This window comes from Anopheles arabiensis, chromosome 2 (assembly GCF_016920715.1).
Source record: "Anopheles arabiensis isolate DONGOLA chromosome 2, AaraD3, whole genome shotgun sequence".
Classification (NCBI taxonomy): domain Eukaryota; kingdom Metazoa; phylum Arthropoda; class Insecta; order Diptera; family Culicidae; genus Anopheles; species Anopheles arabiensis.
In genome coordinates, this window is record NC_053517.1 from 79,822,818 (window position 1) to 79,840,039 (window position 17,222).

The 17,222-nt window shown below is 47.6% G+C and overlaps 4 protein-coding genes across 9 annotated transcripts; 2 read left to right on the forward strand and 2 right to left on the reverse strand.

Annotated features, from left to right (window-relative positions):
* The first annotated feature begins 362 nt into the window (after positions 1-362).
* Positions 363-6,303, forward strand: LOC120898449 (protein lifeguard 1-like). 6 transcript variants are annotated; one of them, XM_040304305.1, is made up of 6 exons: positions 363-579; positions 1,086-1,152; positions 1,819-2,089; positions 3,168-3,490; positions 3,585-3,833; positions 3,942-6,303. In XM_040304305.1, exons 3-6 carry the CDS (start codon positions 2,059-2,061, stop codon positions 4,299-4,301), a joined length of 963 nt encoding a protein of 320 aa, XP_040160239.1. In that variant the 5' UTR covers positions 363-579; positions 1,086-1,152; positions 1,819-2,058; the 3' UTR covers positions 4,302-6,303. The 6 variants fall into 6 exon arrangements, with proteins under 6 accessions (XP_040160239.1, XP_040160240.1, XP_040160243.1 ...); XM_040304306.1 differs by having other exon boundaries at positions 1,822-2,089; XM_040304309.1 differs by lacking the exon at positions 1,819-2,089.
* Positions 4,344-10,605, reverse strand: LOC120898448 (beta-alanine transporter). The gene is made up of 8 exons (XM_040304304.1): positions 10,257-10,605; positions 10,018-10,113; positions 8,735-8,942; positions 8,392-8,650; positions 8,078-8,327; positions 7,607-8,013; positions 6,708-6,886; positions 4,344-6,596 (listed from the first exon to the last, which is right to left on the reverse strand). Exons 1-8 carry the CDS (start codon positions 10,367-10,369, stop codon positions 6,399-6,401), a joined length of 1,710 nt encoding a protein of 569 aa, XP_040160238.1. The 5' UTR covers positions 10,370-10,605; the 3' UTR covers positions 4,344-6,398.
* Positions 10,606-11,446: 841 nt separating this feature from the next.
* LOC120898447 (programmed cell death 6-interacting protein) lies at positions 11,447-14,942 on the reverse strand. Its single transcript, XM_040304303.1, is given in 5 exon segments — positions 11,447-11,961; positions 12,031-13,102; positions 13,176-13,519; positions 13,522-14,211; positions 14,323-14,942. Coding segments are annotated over 5 exon segments (2,586 nt in total). The 5' UTR covers positions 14,651-14,942; the 3' UTR covers positions 11,447-11,809.
* Positions 14,943-15,234: 292 nt separating this feature from the next.
* LOC120898450 (dehydrogenase/reductase SDR family protein 7-like) lies at positions 15,235-17,023 on the forward strand. Its single transcript, XM_040304312.1, has 4 exons — positions 15,235-15,554; positions 15,622-15,765; positions 15,849-16,314; positions 16,395-17,023. The coding sequence occupies exons 1-4, from the start codon at positions 15,408-15,410 to the stop codon at positions 16,589-16,591; spliced, it is 954 nt and encodes a 317-aa protein (XP_040160246.1). The 5' UTR covers positions 15,235-15,407; the 3' UTR covers positions 16,592-17,023.
* Positions 17,024-17,222: the final 199 nt, after the last annotated feature.

Below are 17,222 nucleotides of genomic sequence, written 5' to 3' on the forward strand. Positions count from 1 at the left end.
TTAATTCCAAAAAGATAAGAGGCGAAAGGACTCCGTGGGAGCCAAAGCCTCTATTAACTATTCAAACAACAACATTCACGAAAATTCTGTTAGATGATGTTGAGCACCCCTGCATAGACTGTCCAAAACTCCGGAAAGCTATTCTCGGCTATTTCGATCTATTGTCTCGGTTTTTAGACAACCTTTTATTTAAATAGATTTGAAAAAATAATTGATGAAAAAGGTGCTACATTTCAGTAAACCATTTTAATCAAACCTTTTTACAAAATCGCAGTTGAAAAAGGTAAACAAGCGCCCATAATGTCAAACCGCTCAGCTGTCAAAATGGCGCTGGCCGAACCGCCCAGAAGCAACCAGACTTTCGCTGCGTCAGTTGTCCACAAAGCAACACAGCGATCGGTTTTGTTAGTGTGTGCGCCCGTTCAATAGAAGAAACAACACGCAATACCGCTCCGGCAGTTCTAGCGCTTCTCGAGAAAGTGTACCCTTGCACTAGCAGTGTTTGGCTGTTGAGCATAGAAATCTCGAATTACCCCCGAACGACTCATCCGACGCCGACGGAACTCGCAGACTGATAAGGTAAGCTGGTGGGTTTGCCAGATAAGTCCAACGATGTTTTGATTAGCAAGAAAAGCCACCAAAGGCACCATCCACTAAAAACAGTGGACACTGGTCCATATATAGCCCGCATGAGTCATGACAAGGGGGAATCGATAGTTTTCTGGCTTTTTTCTCGCTCCATTTGCATAGTGGCCTCCGTTCTGCTCGTTTGTTTTTGTTTTCCGCTCGCCGTGTATGTGTGGGTGCGTGTGAATTCGCGGTACCATTTCAATGGTGGTGCTTTTTGATGACTTTTTTTTGCCTACACCTCCCCCCCACCCGTTTGCTGTAGTGCATCATCACAAAGGAGGTGGTGGTGGTGGTAGTCAATTTTAGTAGCACCACTTCCCCACCCGCGCGCACAAGCACTCATTGAATTCTGCCATACTCGTCAAGTACATGCTTCATGATTAGCTGGGCTTTGCCTCTACTGTGCAGTGTATTTTACTCCAACCCCCTGTTATTCTTCCACCTGATCGTTGCAGATTACCTGGTGTGCAAAAACATTAAAAAAACGTAAAAAATCTCCTCGAAGCAAAGATAAAATGCAAGGTAAGCGAATTCAACCGGACACTACTATGTTTGTGCTACAATATTTGTTATCTTTTTTGTAATGTATGTGTGACTATGCGTATGTGTGTTTGTGCATACATTTGTGCGGTCATCTGGCGCGTATATGCGTGTTGTGTTGTGCTCAATTTGGGACCTTGACTTTTAGTGCAACACATCGTGAAAAAAAGCATAAAACGCAATCCGTTTGCAAACGCCGCCCTTTGTTGCATCAGATGAAGAACATGGGCGAAAATGGTACTGCTTTCCCAGTTATAATGGTCCCGTGGGGGAGGAGAAACATCGCAAAATTCTAGATAAAAAGCGCCGGCTTCTAGGATCAGTCTAGAATTTTCGAATCTTCTCCTCCCTCCCGGGAGGGCGGCGGTTACCAATGTAACCGCAGGAAGGATGAGGAGTGTTGTGTTAAGCCGGCCTACTGCAATGCGCTACAGATTCAGCTAAATGTGCAAATGTAACATCAACAAAGGCATTAACACACACGGTTGTTGACACAAACAGTCATCCCCGGGTGTCATGCGGATAAGATAGAAATTGCTAGGCCGCCGAAAGCATCGAGCATTTTCGAAGACAGAAGAATTGAAGTTACGCCGAAAAGGGTTTTAATGAACTGTTTTTGTTTTTGCTTTTTTTCCTTCCCTATTTAAGCAGGTGGCTTGTAATTGAATTAAACTGCACAACCCTCCTCCCAGCCCTACACGAATCGCGCAACCCTCGTGACCGCTAAAAGAAAGAGAGAGAGAGAGCGCGCATTGAGAAGTTAGAACCCGCAGCGGGCCGAGGAGTGAATCACTCATTTTGTGTGAAAGTGTGTAAACGGTTCTGAAACCGGGGGAAATTCTTCCAACCCCTTTCCCAACCAAGAACAGACAGACAAGGGAGAGAGAGATGGCTTATCAAGGAGGAGGATATTATCAAGGTTTTGTTTACGATTTTTTTCGTTTTCGTTATTTCTCTTAACTATACTACTCTCGCCTGTCCATTTATCAATGCATGATTTATTGGAGTTGTTTTTCTCTCCTACTATCACAAGAACTTCTCACTACTAACTGGGTAATGCTTTACTGTGATGCAAAACCACTACCTTTCCTACTCATTTTAACTCATCTTTGCTGCCCCGTTTCCGTTTCGCTTTAAACGAGCCTGGGAACAACTCACTTACAACGATGTAACAATGTTCGATTCGATTTTAAAGTTTTTTTAATGATTCATAAAACCAAATAACGCACGAGTAGTAGGGGAAGACGACCACATGTTACACGATACAACTCACAATTCTAACACTGCGGAACATCCATACACACGAGCCCAGTACCCTGTGGAGAGGGTGCAGCTGAACCAACTACAACTCAGAAACGCACATTGAAACATGTGTAGATTTTGTAGGAAGTCTAAAAAAACGTTTGGGTTTTGCGGTTGAAGTTGTTTGAAAATTGTACCACACGCTCATACGTCCAGCTGAGAGGCTAGCGAGTGCACGTTTGTCGTTACTTGAAGTTTGTGCTGACTGAGACTGAGTTTTGTAAACTCTAATTAGAAACTTAATTTGTAACACATTAGCGCGAGGCACAAAATAGTATACGGTACGGAATCATCATTTGTGTAGGCAAAGGTTTCTGTTAGTGTGCATGTCCAGCGAAGGTGTGGTGTAGATGTGGAACGTGAAAAGTAGCCTTGGATTCACGTCTGTGTGATGCGTGGTGGATGTGGTCCGTTTAAAGCAAAATCAATCCCACCTTCAAATAAAGAAGCTTGATTTTAATGTGGCGCAATATTGCACCCCGGGTAAAGATTCCACTCATTTCAGGAACATTCCAGGTGTGTGATTTATTTGTATTAAACGGACCACCTCACGGGACGATCCTGTCATTTGTGTGTTTGTGTGTTAGCGTGACGTTAAAACTTTTAATATTTCGGGCCGGTGTGACAATTCCTTGACTAATAACGCTTCCGGTGCTTTCCTTTTCCTGCATTCTCTGCGTGCTCCGTGCTCACAGACCCTAATCAAGCGTACTACGGTGGTCAGTATCCGCAGCAGCCCGGCTACAATCCGAACTATCCACCGCAGCAACCCGGTTATCCACCGCAGCAACCGGGCTACCCTTCGGGCGGCTACATCCCCGGCTATCCACCACAGCAACCGGGCTACCCGCCCCAACCCGGCTATCCACCGCAGCCCGGCTTCGTACAGCCACCGCCAGCCATGCCCGGTGCGTACGGTGCCGCCTACGATCCCGAGACGGGCAGCGTCAAGGGCTTCGAGTTTAACGACCAATCGATACGGCGCGGTTTCATCCGGAAGGTGTACTCCATCCTCACGGTAGGTTGGGCTATTTGCTGTGCCTGTTTTATGTTTACTTTTTTACTAATGGTTATTTTTTGTGTTTTGTGTGCCACTTTTTCATTCGCTTCAGGTTCAACTGGCAATTACACTGGGCTTCATCACGCTGTTCCTGTACCACCGGCCGACAAAGCTATGGGTGCAAAATCATCCGGAAATGTTTTGGATCGCGCTCGGTGTGATGGTTGTCACGCTGATCTCCATGGCCTGCTGCGGCGATGTGCGCCGAAAGGCACCGATGAACTTTATCTTCCTGACGCTCTTTACACTAGCCCAAGCGTTCCTGCTCGGCGTTACAACGGCCAACTTCAGCTCGCAAGAGGTAAGCGATTCTACTGTAGAAAAGTGTTTTTTAGTGCAAAAAAACAAAAAAGAATCGTGATCCTAACACCGCCCACCGCTTTGCTCTCCCTTCCAATCCCACCCCAAGGTCATGCTGGCGGTAGGCATAACGGCAGCCGTCTGTCTCGGACTGACGCTGTTCGCCTTCCAAACCAAGTGGGACTTCACCGTGATGGGCGGCATTCTGTTCGTGGCCGTGCTGATCCTGATGCTGTTCGGGCTGATCGCGATCTTCTTCCCGGGCAAAACGATCACGCTCGTGTACGCGTCGGCCGGTGCGCTGATCTTCTCGATCTATCTGGTGTACGATACGCAGCTAATGCTTGGCGGTGAGCACAAGTACTCGATCAGCCCGGAGGAGTACATCTTTGCCGCGCTGAACCTCTACCTGGACATTGTGAACATCTTCCTGTACATTCTCACCATCATCGGTGCGTCGCGTGATTAAGCTGCGCTCCGTGGGAGGTAGATCAGGTTGTTTGTGCTACTGTTTTTTTTTTTGTTTTGTTAGTTTCATTAACTCTTTCGTTGACTATCAAGCGTTCATTCCAAACGAATTGAATTGTGGTACGAATTGGAGCTGCATCCTTGCTTTTGTTTCGGGTCAGCTTTTATCGGATAATATTGGATTTCTAATGCAGCGTTGTTAGATTGATAACCCACTATGCCATATGTGTGTTTGTGTGCGTGGAATAATTTCCCCCCTCACTCTAGGTGTTTCTAATTACCGTTTGAGCTAAGCTGCTATGCAAACACAAGATGCGCGTACGAATCTCTGCTTACGCTCATCCATTAACATGTGTGAGAACCCTTTGAATTTATGACTGAATTTAAAAGGTTCTCAATTCTTTCTTTTTCAACATCTTTCGTTATTTTTTTTCTTCTTCTTTTGATTGCATTCGGTAAGAATAATTTGCCGCTTGAAGGTGGAATATAATCTGCCCTGCATATAAATTTCATCACCGTATAAAGTCGCACCCGGAATAATGCTACTTAAGCTTTCCCCCTAAACGATAAGCGTTGACAGTTTTTGCACCGTGTCATACGAATGCCGTGAGGCTTATCTTGCTTTGTGTTGTGAGGTTACGATGGAACGTCTGGGAGTGATTCAAACGTTACATTTTTTGTTTTTGTTTTGAAGCCTTGTTAGAAGGGGTGAGCCCGCATTTGGACTCGCATTATTGCACCTTCACGCATACAGCATATAAATACGGTGGTGGAATAATTGATGAACTAAGAAACAAGCAGAAACTTAACAAAAATATACGACAGCTATAAGAAACACGCTGAATAGAATCCAGTGTCGAATTGCGTACGGAATTTTGTTTCCTCTTTACCATTGCTAGCGTTGCTTGTACTGTTATCAAACGCATGTTATCAGATTGTTTTTTTGTTGGTGTCTGAAGAAGAAAACGCGAACTTAACCAGTACGTGGTGATTCATACGACTTTTTTCCGAGGCGCAATGTTTGTGATAAGGGCTTGTAGAAACGAGATCCAAAAAAGATGATACCAGTGAGGCTAACATACATACAAACGATGTTTTCAGATTTCGTACCGCTAGGAGCTGTGTTCCGGTGTAAGGCAAATATATATTTTAAGCATGTGCCCTTTTGAAATGTACCCCCTCGTACTAATGATAATAACTACCAAATATTGTTGTACACCACCAAATGTCACTGCAGCAGCAAACCAAACCTTTATCTATACAGCGTGCAGATGCTTCAGTGTGTGTGTGTAATGTTGCTAGCTGCTCCATGTAATAATGGTGATGATCTATTTATTTACCCATGAAACCATCGTTCGTTCGTTCGAATTCTCCATACGAATATGCTTGGAGAGGGCGGGCGGGCTCTCCTGTGAATGGCTTTGCGGATAAGAATATCTTTACAAGCGTTACTTACAGTTGCAAAAACAAATACCAAACCAGTCCAATATTTAAAAAAAATCATATTATATTATCCATCGATACACCTACACAGAACAGTATAATGTTTTATATAATGTTTTCCCTGATAACATAAATACTGGATAACGGAGATGAAAACACTATTTAAGAAACGAATCTATAAGAAGAAGATTAAAAATAAAATCAAATAGAATTGGAGAAACGCTAACAGAGCAAACCCAGTGAAACCAAAAAACCAACGAGTCCAATCGGTGTGTAGTATTTTTGAGAAAACAATTATGTATGCGTGCGTGTGTGGTGTGCAGCCATCGTTTGACAATAGAAGATATATGGAACATGATTCTAATAACTTACCAACTAAAGTGGAAACAGAGCTAGCTGCTACAGCAAATCGGCGAGCGTGCAATAGTTATTGATAATCAAGCAGACAAACATTTAGCGAATAACGTACAACATACACACTCACACATCTTGCGCATTGCAATGAAGTGTGTACATTTTCCTGCGTTTTTTTTAACAATAAAACCAACTCTTACTGTAAATGAAACATCCAACGCTTTAGTGCCCCACGCGCATAACGCCCTGTACGTTGCGCGTGGGACTTTTCCGAACACTACTGCTGCGCGCGCGGTTACTGCTACTGTTTCACCGGGTGCGTTCGTTTCCTGCTGTAGAACGGAACCTGAAACGGGTTGGTCAGTGTGATCTTTTCCCCATCGGCCAGCGTCTGGGGCAGTGGCATGTTTTTCGTCTCCGGCAGGAACAAACTCGCTATACCGCCGGCCGTCAGCGCGAGACCCATTATGACCAACGGAATGGCCACGTTTTCCTTGCCCTGTATGAGTGAGAGAGAGAAAGAGGAAGGAAGGAGAAAGGGAGTGACGATACCCGGAGGGGTTAATGTAATCTGTGGCAGAAACAGGAAACTTGTCGCTTTGCAACGCACCGTGTAGTTCATCAGCGGTATGACGATCGGGCCGAGCATGCCGACGACAGAACAGAAGCTCATTCCCAGCCCGCGTATCACGGTTGGATAGATTTCCGATGCGGTCAGCGGAACGACGACGAACGCGGACGAAACACCCATTTTGCCGATGCAGTACAGTATGAGCGTGGTGGTGCGACCTGAAAGACAAGCAGGGGGATAACAACCACCGATCGATAGAGGACGCTGAACTCACGCTCGCGGAGAGTGTAATATAAGAAGGAGTGCATGAATAATCTATACGTATCGAATTACAACGCGGGAACAGACGGCATATGGTCACCAAGAGACCAAGTCATTACAATGCCGGATAATAGTGAGGAAGATAAGGCTTCGGAACTTGGGGCATGAAATTAGTAATTTGCAATGACCATCGAATGGGCTGTTCAAATAAAAGGATTTAAATACGAAAAACCGAGACAAGAAAACGATTAGTTTCCAAAAAGAACGATTAGTTTCCTGAAGTTGTCTCCCTGATGGTAGACTGAAATACGCGACTTCCGAGAGCTTTTGAGTCACTCCTAACTCCAATGGGTTGATCAAAGTCGAACTTGATACGTCTACGACAGATCGAATAGTTTCCTGGAGTTGTCCACATCCTACATGTCGGTAGACTGCAATGCGCTACCTCGGAGAGCTCCAATGTCTTTCACAAATTGACTCTCCAATCTGTTGATCATCTGATCAGAATCAAACTTGATTACCTACTGGCTTAATGCAGTCGTTGCGGTTGTAAGGCTTCGCAGAGAATATCATGATCTTTTCTTGTCTGGATCTTCTGGATCTTGTCTGGATGAGATCTTCTCAACGTTTTTTGCGTGCCAACCGGCTGATGAATGATCGTGCTAGTGAAACCTTACCTTGCGGAATGATCGTGAATGCACAGGCCAGCCCACCGATCACCATCGTGGTAAACAGTACACCCCGGCGCCCGAACAGGTTCAGGCTGGGCCACAGCACAATGTACGTCGGCAGCTCTACCAGCCCGGCCAGGAAGAAGTTAAAGATCTCGTCTCCCCCAAGCGCTGGCGCATAGTAGCTCAGGCCCACGTAAACGCTCGTGTTGGTCAGCCAGATGAACGCTACGAACGTGGTCTTGCGGCGCATCTGCGGCTTGTCGAAAAGATGCCGCAGCCCTATTTCGTGCGCGTGCGAGTTTGCCGTCTCGTCTGTGGCCGGATGTTCCGGAGCATCTTCCAGCGACAGTGCCTTGATACGCTCGTCCAGCAGCTTCCGATAGCCGTCGTCGATCGTTTTTCCATTCACCCTTTGTGAGCATCGCATCGGATTAGTCGGAACGGTTAATGTGGGCAGCAAATGGACACACCTACCTGGCCATTTTGAGAAGAATCCGCTGTGCCTGGCTGTACTTGCCACGGGCGGCAAGCCAGCGCGGTGACTCCGGGATCAGTGTGTAGAAGAGAAACAGAACCAACAGCGGGAGGGAAACGGCGATCGACAGGGAGCGCCAGTCACGTTCGTAGTACACGATCACCGACAGCAGCACCAGCCCGACAGAGTACGCAATGTTGGAGATGATGGTGCAAAAGTTGCGACGCTTTGGTTCGACTAGCTCGATCGCTGAAAAGAAAGATCACATGTTTGATATCCTTGTGACCTTAGGATCAAGGTTGGCAAAACCTACCCAACATGTAAGGACTCGACAGGATTGCCGGTACGGTTAGTCCCACGACGATGCGCGTCACCAACCACGATCCGTAGCTCCACATGGCTGCACCAACTGCACCGGCCGTTACCTGCACCACCAGGCAAAGGAAGAAGGAAAGCTTCCGTCCCCAGTAGTCCTGCATGTACCCGAAGCCGAGATTACCGATCAAACCGGCAACACCGAACACCATCAATGCCGTCGTAGTGTCAAAGTCTCGATCACATACCAAATTCCACTGAATAGAAGGTAGGAACCAGGGGTACCACATAACGGTAGAATCATTTCAAGTATCCTTTCCGCCGCTTCCATTGTTACTTACATCCGTTACTACGGTTGAGTTGAAGATGGATTGATCGTAGGACCAGCCGTGCCGGCAGCTGGTGATACCGTTCGGGGGTGACAACTGCTCCAAGGACACATTTCCAGCCGCCGAACGTAAGTGACTGGCAATTTCGGAATAGTTGCGCAAATACATGGAACATTTGGAGTACCCGGTCGTACCGTCCGAGTATGGTAGCTGGGGTATGCTGGCAAGCGATCAACGAAATCCGGCGGGAAATGATTAGATAAATTAGAAAAATAGACGTTAATTGACGTTGCAGAATTAGTGTGTGGGGGTGAGGCTTTTTTCGGGACAGGAAGTAATTTGTCCTAAATCAGGAATTTTGGAGAGGGTTGGAATTTGAGATGGGTAACTCTGATTCAGATGTATGAATCTGAATGAATATTCTAAGTGAATCTTTGAATCGAAACTTTACATTTTGATATTTATTAATCTGCAAAGATGTTTGAATCTCTAAATATTCACAAAACATTAAAGGTTCATGAACTTCTAAGAAACATGAATCTATACCGATTAAAGAATCTTTGGAGAATCTCTCATAGGAATCTATAGATTTATGAATCAGTATCCAAATATTTTCAGTCATGTTTTTGCTGATCAATGCTTGTTGTGTACCGGAGATCTATTCATCCGAAGATGATGGATACTTTAAATATTCATGAATATCGATAAATTCATACTAGTGTTGAGTTTCATGAATATTTTGTTGTTGTGGGTTCAAACCCTGCATGGACCATCTTCCCGTAGCAAAACAACTTATCTGGCTGCGTGGTACTAGCGAAGAAGTCTCGAAAGCATGTGTAGGCTTGACATGACCACGTAGGTTGTTACACCAAAAAGAAGAATAATAACAATAATGAAAAGCTCTCCAAATATTTTAGATATTTATGAACCCTTGAGATCAAAGAATCTCTAGAGATTCGTGAATTTTTCGAGATATATTATTTCTTTAAAATTCATGAATCTTCCGAGATCTAAGATTGAGGAATCTTTAAGTTTCTTGTATCTTTCCAAACGAGATTCAGATTAATTAAATCATTTCAAAGATTCATTCAAATTCACCTAATACTTATTCAAAATTCTTTGAATATTCTTTAGAAACTCATACTCTATATATTTAGCGGGTTTTGAATGTTTAGAGATTCATACATCTTTGGAGATTCGATCCAGATTTGGATCACTCAGTTCCAAAGATTCATTTGAATAAATCTTTGGGAAAAAATCATGAAACACACAACCCTAGTTGACACATAAATTACCTAATATTTTTCAGTAGATCCGCTAAATGGTTGTCAAACCCGTCGAATTGTGGCACTTTGCACCAGTGGTTCGGCTTTGCTGCTAAAAATAATTGGCTAAACGAAGGAGTTATTAGAAATAAGGATGCGAATGGGATTAGCATGTTTTAATACTGCAATTCTATAAGGTTACTAAAAGTATCGTTGAAATAATTTATCGAAAAATGCTCAAAATTACAAAAATTGCTTTAAAAAACTACCTGTAAGCGTGAAAAGCGCACGGAAACGTGGCGGGAAACAGCAGCACCCCGATGATGATCTTCTGGTACGCACCGAACCCATCGCACATATCCAGTATTGAGTCGAAATCCATGGCAACCCAGCAAAACTTGAGCGCACAACCTGCAGCAGCTTCACCAACGCACTTCGACTGGAACCCGAAACGACGGTAATTCAAGTATTCGCTGGACAACGACAGCTCCACCACGCATGCTACACCGATCGAGACTGAGCGAATTGCACACGATTGGCATGGTTTGAACAACTTCACTGGCCTCCCCCATACATCAAAGGGAGACAGACCCCAAATCCCCGTCAGGATATCTGCTGCTACTATCTAGCATCTTTCGCTTAAGTGGATGCATTTATCTCATAGCGATTTAAATGCTTTCATTCGGATGCGCGTACCGACAATCCCCCAAGCCCCCTTCCCCCCCAACACAGGGATACTTGAAACTCGAAACGGTGGCCACAGAAATTGGAGCTAATCATGTGCGGTACGCGGTTGTGATGCGTACTTTGGCTTTAGAGCATTTCATTGCTGGTTCGATCGTCGAACGTTGCAGCACGTGTTCGGTCAGTTTGCAAAGACACTGTGGATCCCTCCACAAACCACACAAACACGGTGTTCAGTAATCAGGCGTGTTGTTATATTAGCAAGTGTTGCCACTAGTTATGCTATTACTATTTAAATGCAATTTTTAAAGTATTCTTACCACGTGTTATGTAAAGTGATGGCGTGAAGCGCATTGTACGCATGCAGTGGCGCAACAATTTAATCGGACCGAGTAACAGCAAGAGTGAAAATTTTCTTCAATTTTAAGCATATGAAGTAACGAAATATAGAAAATTGTACAAAAATTGTTAACAAACCCGGCATCTAAGCTGCAATCAAATCATATTCAACATATTATTTCATTACACTAACTGGTGCGTTCCGAACTCCTCTCCCGCGTCTCTCCCGCACAAGCAATTCGTCTATTGCTTTGCTGGCCACAAAATTAGCCCTAATTGAATAACAGATTCGCTGCTTAAATAGGGACGACGCATTTAAATTAATACGCACATTAAGCCGAAATTGCTTTTTCCTTGCCTTCAACGTGCAAATGTTTGCCTTTATCTGAAATTAAATTAATTATTTGATTGTATATAAACCTTTAAACACGATAGATATATTTATGAATATATATAGTTATCATTAATTTATTCAGCACGATTCAATACAGAAGAACAAGAAATATTTAACTCAGCTTTCACAGATTCATTATAAATTGTGTAATTCGTATATGCGTGTGTATGTGTGCATGTGTTCAGTTTTTTTTGCGTTTTTTCAACAGATAAGATCAAATAATACACAACAGGGGGGGGTAGTAGGTAGGCTTTTCTAACGAGACTTTGAAACCATATCACACATCAAATTCCATATCTTTTACAACACAACTAAGCTCTGAGTTGCAAGCGTGTGTCTTTTGTTTGTATGTGTGCGTGTGTGTACCCGGATAAGCCGGGGGAAAAAGGGCGAGCGATCCCGCGATTACCATCCCATCTGGTTCGGTGGCGCTCCTGGTGCACCCGGCTGCGGTTGCTGCTGTTGCTGCTGTTGATGGTGCTGCGCACCGTACGCACCCGGATACGTTCCATAGTACGCTGGCGGCACCATAGTTGCCGGTGGGAAGCCGGTGTAGGCTGAAAGAACACAAAAAAATCCGATTAATTATTCGTCACGGTGTTTTTGTTGGTTCTGCTCTTACTTACCCGACGGATAGGGCAGTGTACCGTAGGGATTGAAGCCTTGCGGCATCGGCGGAGGCACGTACCCGGTGAAACCGCCCATCGCTGCCATATTACCCCCGTACGCAGCGGCCATCGGAATTCCCTGCATCTGCTGCGGATATGGCGCCGGCGCTGTACCACCAGCAGCAGCAGCGGCCGGAGGAGCGGCACTGGCCGGTGCACTGGCGGAGGTGCTGGCCGGCTCGTTGCTTGCCGTCGTAGACGTGTGATGCGTTGGAATGACCGGGGTCGGGGCAACCGACGCCTGCCGGCTCGACTCATGCGTCAGGTCCTTCATCAGCTCTTCCTTTTCGGTTTTGCGCGCGAAACAGTAATCGCTGATCTTGCTCTGATAGACGAGCAGAATCTCCGTCAGCCCGTTGTAGAACGTTTCGCCCTCCTGCAGGTAGCCCTGCAGCTCGGTAAACACATCGTAGGCCGCCGCCAGCTCCGACAGCGTGCGATCGCGCTGATCGGTCGATACGCCCGATTCCGACACGAACCGCTCGTGCGCTTCGCGCACCTCCGTCGACAGCACCTGCTGGCGGGCCAGCGTTTCGCCGACCTGCTCCTGCAGCGGTCCGATCACCTTCCCGATTTCGGACAGCGAGATGGCCGGCTCGTTGATGACGCCCTCCGTGGACAGAGCACTGAGGAACCGGTCCTTCAGGTCGATCGTTAGACCCTTCAGCTCCGACTCGATGCACTCCCGCTCCGCTTTCATCGTTTCGACCGACTCCATCAGCGAGCGGAGCGTCTGGGCGGCGGAAGAGTTGGACGCCTGGCTGTTGCTGCCGGCGCCCGCCGAGGGAATCTCCTTCGCCAGCTGGTCGGCCGTCATCGACAGCAGCTCCAGGCCGTGCTTGTGGGTGGCAAACTTCTCACGGATCACCTTGTCCGCGGCGGTCGCGTTGTTGATGATCGTGCGGTACTTTTCCCCGTTGGCGCGGAACGTTGCGGCCAGCTTGTCGGAGGAGGTGCGCGTCCAGCGGTCCTTAAACTGTGCCCGCAGCTGGTTGTCCGAGTCGCGCTCCTCGTCCATCATGCGGAAGGCCTGAAAGAAAAAGAAAAAAAGGGAGGAATACTTTTACTGTGTCCTAACCCCGAAAACATGGGGCCACCCTTACCTCATCCAGAATCTCCTTGTTGCGCGTAAACAGCTCCGGCAGCCGTTCGATCAGCTCCTTCAGCTGCGCAATACCGCCCTTCTCGCGCACCGCGCTCGCTTTCTCCTGCAGCGACGGGGGCAAACTGTCGCCCGAAGCGGTCACCTCCACGATCGCGGGCAGGTTCAGGCTCGACAGCAGCCCATTCAGTGCGGAGGTCGCTTCCCGCAGCCGCATGATCTCCCCGTTGACCATCTCCGACTTGCGACCTTCGCACGCTGCCAGCGCCTGATTGACCGCGACCGGCACGAGCGCACCGAACAGATCGTGAAAGTCTTCGCTCAGGGGCGTCGCCAGCGGGAGCACTTTGCCAGCTGCGCCTTGCCCGGGCTCGGCAGATTGTTCACGTCCGGGATGACTTCGTTGTAGATGAAGTCGTTGTCCTTCTTCGCCTCGGCCAGGCTCTTCTGGGCCCGGTTCGCGTACTCCTGGAAGAGGGTCGGATTCGAGGAGCGCGATTGGGCCGTCTTGAACAGCTCGACCGCCTTCTGCAGCCGGCTAATCTCCTCGCCGAACGCTTTGTTCGCCTTGGACACCTTGCTGTGGTACAGCATGGTGAGCGCGTGCATGGCCGCCTGCCTGCCCGCCACCTGCGGTATCCACTCCTTGTCCCACAGGGCCCGCACGCCGTCCCGCTGCATCGAGCGCAGCGCCTCCGAGTACAGCTCCTCGCACTGGGCGCACAGCTTGGCCACGACCAGGTCCTTCATGCTGTCCTTGATCGCTTTGATGACGAACATTTCCTGCGCCTGGGCGAGCATCAGATTGCCGAGCGCGGTCAGGCTGTCCTGCGAAAGGTCGGGCGTCGGTTCGCCCTGTATCGTGGCGGAAGCGAGCGTTCGCAGGAAGGTAAAGATGGACGCACTTTGCTGGAACAGTTTCGCCGCCTGCTTGAGCCCTTCGTCCGTGTCGGTGCTTTGGCTGCTGGCGACGGCGCTCTGCAGAGCGGCCAGGTTGAACAGCACGCACGTCCGTTCGTACGCGATCGATGTAAGTGCTGCGACACAAGAGAAGAGAGCAACGCACACGTAAGCGTTCAATTTATTAAATCATCCACATAACGCCCCACAGGCCCACCTCATCGCTCCCCCCTCCAACGGTTACTTACTCAAGCTTATACGGCCGCCGAAAATGGATCCCTTGTCGAATGCATCCTTCCACTTGAACGGTACCTGCAGCTCCTGCACGGGAATTTTCGACTCCAGCGCCGACAGCTGATCGTAGTAGCGATAGTTGACCTCCAGGCCAGACTCTTGCTTATCGAACACCTTCCAGACGGCGGTGTTGCGTAGCGTATTCAGCTCCGCTATGGCCTCGTTGATGACGTTCAGCTGGTCCGGCTCCAGGTTGCGGTAGTTGCTTTGGACGAGCGTTTTCAGCGGCTTGGCAAAGTCCACCTCCGACGGTTTCTTCATAGGCACGGACAGGAGCCCCATGGTGAATCGTTCTTTACAGGATTAAACAGGTACAGGGGGGTTTGGGATGGGGGGTGATAGGTCACCACGATACAGGGAGGCTGTGTTCTTTTCCTCTTTTCGGTTCCTTCGACCACCAGCCACAATGAAAAACGCAACACACACACGCACGCACACAAAAACGCCCAATGCTCGTGTTCTGGAATGCACTCTCCGTTCCGGATTAGCGGAATTATTCACCCCAAACTCGCTCGCTCGCACACCCGATGCTTTTATTAGTAATGCTGGGGTATGAATCATACGAAACTTTTCCTCTTTTTTTCATGCGGGCCGCCGTTTTGACAGGTGACAAAACAAGCAGGCAGCCGTTACGATCTTTTTGCTTCGAAAACTGGACTAAAAACGGCATTAAATGTGGGATATGAAGTGAGAATAGCGTGGTAACAGTTGTTTTATTTGTTTCCCAGTAATTTAAGCAGCAAAAATGATTTACTTTCAGCTGTACACGGCAAAAACAATAGATATTCCCTTTTTTTCCTCCCACTGTTGCCTTATGGATCAACAAACATGGAGCCGTTTTGAAGTTTTCAAAAAAAAGGGAACTTCAGCTGTCAGCTGACGGGCAAACAACGGGCCAGGTAAACAAGCGGACTAAAACTACAAAATCCCACCCCAGCGCCAGATAACGATTGTGGCCAGTTCGTCGTCAGTAGCAGATTAGACAGGCCAACCCAACACCACCAGTAAAGGCAAACAGTGGAATCGGCTGGAAAACAAAATGAAGAACCTTGCAGAGCGTTCCGCTGGGTCTCTTTACTGGTGGCTGCTGGCCACACTATTCCTACCGATAGCCATTCCCGGTCTAGTGCTGAAGCTGCTGACGATGATGAAGGAACAACGGAACGCGCGCCATTTAAACGGGAAGGTAAGAGAACTCCGGTCCATAAAGCAGTTGGAAAGGCGTAAACCGTATTCTGTTGGATTTTTTACAGGTCGTTCTCATTACTGGCGCTAGCTCGGGCTTGGGGGAAGCGTTGGCGCACAGCTTCTTTCTGGCCGGGTGCAAGGTAGTGCTGGCCGCCCGGCGTAAGGATGAGCTGGAACGGGTGCGAAAGGATCTGCTTGAGCTGCATGCGGTAATGCGCTTTTCAACCCTGCTCAAACCCATCACTTTATTTAATGTGTTGCCCCTTTGTCCCCCACCACTCTCTCCCGCTAGACCGTACCGACCCATCCGCCGATAATTCTGCCGCTCGACCTTTCCGATCTGAACAGCATCGGCGGCAAGGTGCAGAGCGTGCTGGAAATACACGGCGCCATCGACATACTGGTCAACAACGGCGGTATCAGTGTGCGGGGCGATGCCCTCTCGACGGCAATCGATGTGGACATACGGATAATGCTGGTCAACTACTTCGGCTCGGTCGCGCTCACGAAAGCTTGCCTACCGTCGATGATGGCACGCAAGGAGGGGCGCATCGTGAGCATTTCCAGCGTGCAGGGCAAGTTTGCCATCCCGCACCGTTCGGCGTACAGTGCATCGAAGCATGCGATGCAAGCGTTCTGCGACAGCTTGCGGGCCGAGGTGGCGAAGGATAACATCAAGGTGACGCTGATATCGCCCGGTTACATCAATACGGCGCTGTCGCTGAACGCGCTTACCGGGACCGGTGCATCGTATGGCAGTGAGTATTGCATTTTTTTCTGTTTTTATTTGGGTTTGTGTAAGAAAATATAAAAAAAAAATAATGATATGATGTTGTAGAAATGGACACCGCAACGGCGGGAGGTGCATCGCCCCAGGACACAGCGTCCAGCATACTGAAGGCGATCGCGCGGGACGAAAAGGATGTTATGCTGGCGCCGATTGCACCGCGCGCAGCCTACTGGTTGCGCCACCTGGCGCCTTCCGTTTACTTCTGGATAATGAAGAAACGGGCGGAAAAACTAAACTCCACGTAAACAAACACCAAAGAACGACAAACCTACACATTCTTTCTAGTTCCTTTCATTTCAATCGACAACGGGTGTGTGACCATGGCAGGGCGCATTATATGTTTTTTTTTATTGTTAGTTTACAATTATTGGTAGCTATTTAAAACTATACGCTTACCACCCCGAACCCCCATTCAACCTTTCCCCCCACCCATCGTTACCTTTTAGTGCATGGGCATTAATTATTTAATAGTGAAGCAACAACACACACACACTCGTTACCCGATATCAAAGAACGCAAGGCGCTAGAGTAGTACGCCACTTGACTAATTAACCAACGGCAGGAAAATGTATAACGCCCCAAACATAAAACCAATAGCAGAGCAATAGCTTGTTGTATTTTTTTTGCAATTATGAAATCAATTAAAGCGATAAGGTCATGTTTGTATATGAACAAAATATCGTTTGTTTTCTTTTCTATGCGTGATAAGCAATCAATTGTCTACCGAAATAACCTACCCCAGAGGTGGTGTGGTGTTAAGATAAGACGTTTTAATGATCCGTCTACCGGATTAAAGGTCGACAGCTGCTGGTGCTTTTTTAATGGGTCTCGCTTAATGATTATATTTGCTTCAAACCACGTCACGGTAGCCTCAAA